Below are 9181 nucleotides of genomic sequence, written 5' to 3'. Positions count from 1 at the left end.
ATTTTTACCTTAGAACAAAGATTAAAGCTCAAATTTAGTAATAATTAAACTTTAGAAACATTATTTTTTAAATATGGAAAGATCTATTGGCAGTTCTCCCAATCAATTAATGATGGAAATGGTCAAAATCAACAATTTTGAAACACAAGGTTTTGAACACATTTTTTCTATCTATGGTGCAGATATTAAAAAACACTAAATCATAATAACAATCTATTGCATTAAAATTAATAAATCGATTTCGTGCATGTTGAGTAATCCTTTTTCGGATTTGTCCATCTGATAAATATACTTAGTTCTGGATAAATTCATGAACAAAATTAACATTGTCTTATTAGTGAACCATTTGGATCGAAAGAACAAATATACTGTAGTATGTTCTTTTCACCAAATAGAAATGAGATCCTGAAAATTCTGTACAAATCCAATGCACAAGAGGACTGAGAGAAAACAAACAGAAACTACAGTATGTGAAGAGAATCCGGATGAGGAGGACTAGGCGGCGTAGAGGGAGACGAAAGACGCGACGACCGTGATCGTGCCGGTGGCGAGCACGCCCACGAGGAAGCAGAGGTGACGCACGAACCTGCGCAGCTCCACGACGGCTCCGCCGCGTGACGACCTCGGCCGCCCCTGGTGGACACGAAGAGTGCGCCGCCGAGCGCGCTGTTGGTGGCGAAGGAGACGACGCTGGCGAAGAAGTCCGGTGCACCGTTGCCGAGCGAGAGGAGCGTGACCCCGGCCACGGCAGAGGGGAGGCGCAGCACGGCGGAGAGGCCCTCGACGGGGGCGCAGAAATACTCGGACGCGGTGTCGCCGAGGAGGTAGAAGAGCACCACCATCCAGAGCTGGACCGCGGCGTACCCTACGTCGCCACCCTCGCCGTCGCGGTCCCCGCCGTCGTCATCTCCGTCGAGTACCGCCTCGCCCCGGAGCACCCCATCCCGGCGGGCGGCGGCCTACGACGACGCCTTCGCGGCCCTGAAGGCAGTCGTCGTCGCGTGCCGCCCGAACAGCCCCGAGCCCTGGCTCGCCGTGTCCTCGTCGGTGAGCATGTGAAGGAGGTGCCGCCTCGACTCGCTGTCGGCCTGGACGAAGGTGGGCGCCGCCTCGACTCACCTTTGATGGCTCGCATGACGGTGACCATCTGGACGGCCATGGCCACTGGAACAAGCACAACAGCCTGGGACTCCTCTTTTCATGGACGTTATCTGAAAATATAGAGCAGATGAGGGCAATCAACAAGGATTCAAACGAGAACCTACACATAAAAACTCGATTTGAAGAACCGGATCTGAATCGATTGAATAATTAGACTGAGCCAAAACTGAAAGATCCAATCGGAAGATGCGAAACAGGGAGAACCTAATGGAGAGAGAAATCGAGAAAACAAGTACTCGGCCCAGTCACCCAGATGCAAAACTTGTGTACCCAATAGCTCGTGAGAGCGCCGCGGACCGTCCGGCACGGACGCGAGCTGAAGCCGAGCAGCGCCGCCGCCTCGCCAGACCACGCACCTGCAAGAAGAAAACGGACGCCAGCACGAGCCGCACGAGCAAGAAGAAGATGGACTCCAGCACCTGGAGCAGCACGAGCAAGAAGACGGCGGCCGCCGTTGTGCTCGAGGACGCGGCCGGCAGCGAGACGGCGGGAGCGGGTGGTGGGCTGTGGGAAACGGAGGTGGGGAATGGATAGGCTGGGAGGACTTGCTCGGGTGGAGGAGGGGAGAAATTTAATGCACGCTGCCTCTACGGCCGGTCAATACTTTGAATACTTATTACTGGATATCGTCAGATACATTGCAGATACATAACCTATACAGCCACGTGATGCTTTCTGATTGGCTGAGTTATCATCCTCGCCCGTATCCGGGTTCCGTTCAGCATTTTCGACATGTATAACTACTATATTATTTGGGAACTGACATCATTTTTGTAAGAGTTTTGATTTTTTTTTGAGGTTAACGTGGAGCTGACACGTATATAACTTTGTGATTCATTTCCGTCTGTGTGCACTTTCAATGTCCTCTAGAAATTTTCGTGGTCCCTTTCCTTTGGTTTGAGGTGGGCTTCCTTTTAGCCTTGGTGCACCTAGGGTTTTTAGTGAACCGCTTTGACCAACTATTTTGCCCCACCACCTCCTCGATTTCCTCCCCGCGCTCCCTCTCTCCACATTATCTCCACCGCCTCGAGCTTCTCTCTGTAGCTTCCAGCGGCATCCTTGCCCAGGACCGCCGCCCTCCTCCCCCTCGCTGGCCACGTCCGACGGCGTCGACTCATCATCTTCTGTTCTTGCACTACTGAGGTGCTCGGCCAGACCCCTAGGCGCGCGCCCACGGAACCCTAGCCTTGTGAGGAGGATGAGCCTCTTCGCGCGATGAGGCCCGTCGCTAGAGGCTCCTCCAGGAGGCCCAGGAGGTGGGTCATGGGGAGGGTTGCGGTGGTGGCCGGGACCATGGATCCGGCGCGTGGGCTGCAGCTTGCGGTGGAGGCTTCCTCTGCCATCGAGGACATCGGAGGAGGAAGAAGCAGATGGCACGGACTGGGTGGGGATCGAGAGCGCCCGTCGACGGTGGTGGTGATGGTGGGGACGAGTCTGGCTCGGACTGCTGCAGCAGCCAACGCACAGTCTCGCCCCTACCCTGAGTTCTTCTCCGGCCGAGCTCCCCGCCTTCCGAGCTGTCCTGAGGGCTTCCCTTCCGAGATCCCTGTGGTCGCCGGCCTTCTTTTCATCCGGCCCATACCTACGGATTCTCGCCGGTTCTCTCCGCCACCGGCCTGGGTACGCGCGCCACGGCAGGTGCGTCGTCTCCGCGTTCCCAGATGGCCGTTCCGGTTTCCCATCCTACCGCCACACACTGCGGTGGCCCTGCTCCGCTGCTCTGGATGCCGACCTGGGCGACGCCTGGTCACATCCGAGTCACACGCTGGCGCTGCTGCGCCCTTTTCTCTCTCTAACCTGTCCAGGCAAAGATTTGAGTCGTGGACGGGGTGGCCAAGGACAAGATCTCCAAGTTGCTTGGCCTGAACACGCTCCAAGGGTCCAAGCACGACGCCAGCGATGTCGACGAAGAAGAAGCCGCACGCACGGGTTGGCAGGCCAAAGTCTGGGCGCGAGACCGCCCCTGGTATGCTCAAGGCTCATGCTTGTGTGACGGTATTCCTTTTTCATTTGCCAATATCGTTTAAACCTTAGTATGTTAGCCCTCACCATTTGATCTGGTCTGCGTGTGCAGGACTGCAGGGTAACGGCAAGGAGTTGGGTGACCACGGCCTGGTATGACTCTTTTCCTCTCCTTTGTTTATATCCAATAGCTTGAGAGCGAGTGGCAAGTAGTGTGCAATGACTGAATATTGCTACAGTATTTACCTCTAGATCTATTCTTTTTCCTACTTATTGTTTGGTAAGGTTATTTTCTCTCTGCTTTTATGTTCAGAATCATAGCATAAGGCCATAATGCAGCCAACTAACTGACTTTGGAGGGCAGATTTATGTTCCAAATGGATATGTACTATTATTGGTCGGCTGCAGTATTATAGCACCACATCAAATTCAAGTAGGCGGCAATAGAATAGATTTGTTAACATTCTACCCAATGATTTTGGAACATACGTACGGTGGTCACGCAGTTCATTCAATCAAAGGTGTATTCAAGAATTTCTTTGTTAAAAGACACAGACCAAACGCTTTATCATAGACTGGAGAATCTTTTTCAAGAATGCTTCAAGTAAGACCTGTATGTGTAGTTTGAGTTGTGTGATAGTCAGCCTGCTCAAATGCCTCCTCAGTTCGCGAGAATTTTCGTGTGCCATACCTGAATTCTAAGCCTTCACATGTCATCATTATAATCCCATATTTGAGAGTACTCTTCCTATTTGCTATATCTGCTTACTATGCTAATTGAGATTCTAATTAAAGTTGCAATATAGATATATTTTAGTTCACTACTGTGGCGACTGTGATCAAAAGTTGCAGTACAGCTATATTTTACTTCACTTCTCTTTCAATGATTGGACATTAATTTCTCCTTATTCATTGAACTTTTTACAGATGACACTCAGTTTGTAGGGTTTACAGTTCCCGTGCATAAGGCGAAGCTGTTACTGAAGTAAATATACGAATCATTCTTCTAGGTTTACTCCGGTGAGCCAACAAATAAAGTGACCGATGCAACCTGAAGCTGCACCGGCAAACCAGCAAGCTCCTTCACTTGACAGGGGAAAACAAAATATTTGTTCTTCTTTGCAAAATAATATGTATAAATGATCAGTGAGGTAGCGCTTGCCGATGAAATCAAGTTCTTGCTACCGTTGTTGATATAACCATACTATTTTTTCTGTTTAATCACAGAGTCCTACTTGATAAAAAAACTTAGTACACACCATATTCCGACAGGTCCTTCTCTCTGTCTCATTATGCTTAATATTTATTATTGTCATTTTCGATTGTGCATCTACTGATAGCTAACAACTTTTCTGCTTGCCAGGAATAAAATATCAACAGTAATGAAGAAGGTGATAAATTAATTGGGATCTTCCGTTCAACATGGTGGAGCTGGCGTACAACATCTGATACAGGTTGAAGCCTCTCTCTCTCTCTCTCATATTGAATATTCGGATGCAGCATCATCTGTACGTGTACATCCATCAGGTACAGGTTTAAAGTTCAATGCATAGAGCAAGCAAGCCGCTCAATTCTATAATTTAGTTAACATTGCGTACATATAGTTTGGCTGCAATTCTTAATCTTTTTGTTGTGAACCTTTCATATTTTTGAAGTTCTAGGCACTAAATAATCTTACTACACATGCTGGTTGGATCCTATTTGTTTCATACAATTACAGTTGCAGATAGTTCCTAAGAAGAAATGTATATTTCTAGATACCTACACATAAGTGTCTCTGAAGCTTTTGCATGACAAAATGGATTTGCCTAATGACAAGTTTTGAGAGATAGGAAATTTGTGGCGACGGCCACCCATCGTCCAGGCTGCTCAAGCATGCCATGTTTTTTATGGCCTTGGCCCTAACATTTGTACAAATTCTACGCTATGATCAGTACTTGAGTACCTCACTTTGAAATACAATGCGCACAGTTTTTGGTCTTATGTTAAACTGTCAATTTTGCAGATGCAGGTTGTGTTATACATATGTTATTTCTGAGTTTTGTTTGACAGGTTTTGAGAGCTTGCCTCATCTTTTTGTAAGCATGAAGGGCTGAAGTATTTTAGAGCTTTATGTGCTCTACCTTCTTGCATTTCCTGTCAATATCACTATTTAAAGTTATCATTCCTTTATGGTCATAAAAAAGTTCTCCAGCCCAGTTAATCTAGCTCTCTTTGTCAACACCTACCAATCCCCCTTGCAGGCTCTCTTTCCCTACAATTTTATCCGTCGACAACCATGTTCTCCTCTTCTCCGGCTAAAGGGATACTTGCAGCCTAGACTCCCCTACAAATCAAGTAAACTTTCCGACCTCTTCACCTTTTACAATTCACTTTCTTTTCTTTCTTACTCCATTGGTTGTTCAGATTTGAATCTAAATGGGACTTCGTGCTATGGATCCTTATACCGCTTATAAATTTTTACCTCATATGACCTTTTTGAGTTGAGTGGTTATCTTTCAGATGGTAAGTCATGCTAAGGATAGCAAGAGTTTGGATCCGATAACTCTTAGCCTTTTTTTGGTCTATAGTTAGTGCTCCGGGTATTGGATTAATATTTAAGAAATCTTCCGATATGTTGAATTAATAGTTATCCACTTTCTTCTGAAATAAGACAATATTTTTTCCAAACCATCTGATTTGTCTGATACTTCCTTAATTTGGAAGGAAAGTGTATATTTTCATCTGAAATTCCTCATCCAGGCCTATTTTTATTTCAGATCATCCGCTTTGTCTTAACTTTCCTTAATATGTCAGGAAAGTGAAGATATACTTGTTTCAGAACTTTTCGCTGATTTGACTATTCAACCTTGGACATTTTGTGTCACTCCAAAAGAAGATTCCTATATGCCTGTACACCACTAAATGTTTGACATATATAATTCAATGTATGAATTGTACATTTTTCACTAAAATGAAATGCGTGTTTTTCTTATACGTAGAATCGGATAGATGAATTGTTACCACATTTGGTTGTTTGATGCTCCCAAAAATTGATTTATTCTCTTAACATGTAGTAGCATAGTACTATTCAGCAAATATCACCGCATATACTCTTTTATTTGATCAACCATGGAGGTTGAAAGTACATATTTTCATGTGTAAGCATGGACATTCAGTGCATTATCCTTGCTAGGTTGGTCAAACTTTCAGTATCCAACGGACATACTTTTTTGAGTAGACTGGCAATTTTTATCACGGGAAAATTCAGGATCCTTAGTATGTATGCTCACATGAATGTTATGCTCTTTTTTTTTCTCGTTATATGTAGTGCATACTGAACTACAATATTTAACTGTATGTAAAAAGGGATTTGAGTGCGTACCTACTAAATTGCTTTGAAAGTGGTCGCTGCTTTAAAGAGTTATTTGGTACTTTTGGGTTCCTACATTGCCGTCTTCCTATTTTATCATATGTGTTCAATACTTAAGGCCTAGGTCTGTACTTTTGGTTGCAATTAAGGTTGTCTAATTAAACATGCAATAAACATGTTAGACATTTCATATATTGTCCATGTCTTGTGTCCCCGCACCCCCATCCTACATGCTTCTCTGGGTTACATTTTTCTTTTCCCCTTCACGCTTGCTTGCTTTGTCGCACACAACCACTGAAGGCTCTCAAAGATGTGGTGTTCAATCAATCAAGGGCCAGGTTACCGAGTTGGAGGACATTACTTGATAGGCTCTAAATCGATAGCTTTTTTCAGTCATTTAAGCATAAGTCTTAGAATGACTTGAGGATGTCGATGCAAAATTCAATCTACATTTCCCTGTTGGTTGACCTATTCAATATAGTTTGATAGAATCATGCATACTAAGTATCTCATGTAGTCATCTAGATGTGTCTTAGTCAATGCATTCAACATATATTTTTTCCTATGTAACATGCTAGCATTTCTAAGCCAACTGTTACCTCAGATGTTTACTTCCTTTTTTTAAGCATGTTCCCTTATAATGGTTTACTGAATACTCTTTTCTTGAGGATACAAGGCAAGTTGCCTGCTTCTAAAACGTGAAAGACATCTGAGTTTTAGCATAGGAAGTAGTCATTTTTGTTACTTATCAAAGGATGTACTATTGATTTCTTACAATTCAATATTTGTAAGTTCTCTATTTTTTCATCTATAAATATATGCAGCTTTATGACCTCTAAAGTACTTTCAAAAAACACATTCTTACTGAGTCTGGGTTGCCTCCTTGCTTAGAATAGAGGAGTTCAGGCCGAAGATCAAATAAAATGCACATATCAGGTGTGCCACCGAGGAGCCACCGAGGAGCCATTTTAATCGGAACTCAACACCGAAACCATTCGAGCCATCTATGCTAGCCTGGGCATGGAAATCATCCTCCTTTCCCGTGACAATGAAGATGTGACTTTGCTAAATACAGATTGCTCCCAAGTAGAAATAATCCAGAAGGTTGTCCAAGAATAATGTTCTATGTTTTTAGGCCCCGGTTAGCAAGTGTGTTGTGAATAGTATGAAATACAGGGATTGCACAGTCTGCTTTATCTTCGATGGTGTAATGAAATTTGAGATGACATTCCATACATATACCACATGCATGTACATGGTTGCTCTACATGGTTGCTCGATAGATGATGTATCTGACAATTAGGACCAAATAATGTTGAAAGTAATGAACTAGCATTCAATCAAAAATATCCTACCACTTTAAAAATGCCACTTATTATTCTCCAACTCACATTCACATTTTTCGGTGCGGCGTGCCGCCGCGCCAGACCTTTGCTAGTACTTACAATGACAAGAACTTATTTGGGACCTAAGTTGAGTAGCATGAGGTGTAGGTACTCGCATTCAGCTAGTACTTACAATGACAAGAACTTATTTGGGACCTAAGTTGAGTAGCATGAGGTGTAGGTACTCGCATTCAGGGGGCGTGAGATTTTCAACTTGTGATTTGCAAGCATATAGCTCATTTTTTACTCACATTAACTTTAACCATTCAGGATGCTTATGATAGGGACAATGAGAGCTCAAAGCTAATAAGTACCATACTTTTTTGGAAGATTTATAAAACTTGTTTATCTTGCTTACTCTGCAAAGATTCTCTCTTTTACTTTTATGTTGACTCTTCATCTTCTACTTTATGCACCGATTAAGAGAGCATAGTTGTCATTCTTTGTGCAATGTGCATAGTCCCAAAATTATTATTGATTGATTCATGATTGTGCTATTGCTTGTTCTTAAATTATTTGTATCTAGTCACCCTCTGAACTATAAAGGTGTCCTAGCATTTGTGTTTTGCTATTTCATAAAGAACATGTTGCGTACCACTTTACTATGTTCACTCTATGTTCATAAACAAACAGTTGCTTTCAATGCATTGTTATGCATGATCCTTTGCTTCAGTTACTCTTCATGTTATAATATAGCTGCTAAGTTCTATTGAATTACATCTATCATGCCTATGTTTAGAGTACTTTGATCCCAGCTCACAATGCTTTACGTGCTTGATTAAGATTGGGTTGGATTCACGTCACCTAAGAAATTATCTTGTTATCACTACCCTACTCGAGGACGAGCATGAGTTAAGCTTGGGGATGCTTGATACGTCGCAAACGTATCTATAATTTTTGATGATCCATGTTTGTTTTACACCAATTCATATATGTTTTTCTTACATTTCGTTGCACTTTTACATGATTTCCGGCACTAACCTATTGACAAGATGCCACAATGACAGTTCCATGTTTTCTGCTATTTTTGGTTTCAGAAAAATTGTACGACGAAATATTCTCGGAATTGGACGAGACAAAAGCTGAAGTCAATATTTCTCCGTAACGAAAACGAGAGACCGAAGGGCGGAGAAAAAGTGACAGGGGCAGCCGAGGCCAACCCTAGGCGCGGCCTAGGCACCGGCCGCGCCTAGGGGTGGTGTGGCCCCACCGGGGCTCCACCAACCTCGCCCTTCCGCCTATTTATTCACGATCTCGGAAAACCCCAGAGCCCCGAGCCTCCATCCATGAAAAGTTCCATCGCGGCCACCATCGCAGAACC

The 9181-nt window shown here is 44.0% G+C and overlaps 1 protein-coding gene and 1 long non-coding RNA gene across 4 annotated transcripts; one reads left to right on the top strand and one right to left on the bottom strand.

Moving 5' to 3' along the window:
* Positions 1–435: 435 nt before the first annotated feature.
* On the bottom strand, positions 436–1690 carry LOC124699191 (cation/calcium exchanger 1-like). 2 transcript variants are annotated; one of them, XM_047231531.1, is made up of 2 exons: positions 1518–1690; positions 436–1211 (listed from the first exon to the last, which is right to left on the bottom strand). In XM_047231531.1, the coding sequence occupies exon 2, from the start codon at positions 840–842 to the stop codon at positions 462–464; it is 381 nt and encodes a 126-aa protein (XP_047087487.1). In that variant the 5' UTR covers positions 843–1211; positions 1518–1690; the 3' UTR covers positions 436–461. The 2 variants fall into 2 exon arrangements, with proteins under 2 accessions (XP_047087487.1, XP_047087488.1); XM_047231532.1 differs by lacking the exon at positions 1518–1690 and adding an exon at positions 1432–1489.
* A 712-nt stretch (positions 1691–2402) lies between these two features.
* LOC124703193 lies at positions 2403–7905 on the top strand. 2 transcript variants are annotated; one of them, XR_007002978.1, is made up of 6 exons: positions 2403–3127; positions 3236–3276; positions 4051–4395; positions 4487–4577; positions 5367–5460; positions 7367–7905. It is a non-coding gene; the product is annotated as an uncharacterized LOC124703193 (long non-coding RNA). The 2 variants fall into 2 exon arrangements; XR_007002977.1 differs by lacking the exon at positions 7367–7905 and having other exon boundaries at positions 2404–3127; positions 5367–5686.
* The last annotated feature ends 1276 nt before the right edge of the window (positions 7906–9181 follow it).

Source organism: Lolium rigidum, chromosome 3, assembly GCF_022539505.1.
Source record: "Lolium rigidum isolate FL_2022 chromosome 3, APGP_CSIRO_Lrig_0.1, whole genome shotgun sequence".
Taxonomy (NCBI): domain Eukaryota; kingdom Viridiplantae; phylum Streptophyta; class Magnoliopsida; order Poales; family Poaceae; genus Lolium; species Lolium rigidum.
This window is presented reverse-complemented; position numbering and strand designations above follow the sequence as displayed.

What these genes read in the sequence shown, in the direction of transcription:
- LOC124699191 (XM_047231531.1), bottom strand. Translation starts at nt 842, where the DNA reads ATGGTGGTGCTCTTCTACCTCCTCGGCGACACCGCGTCCGAGTATTTC.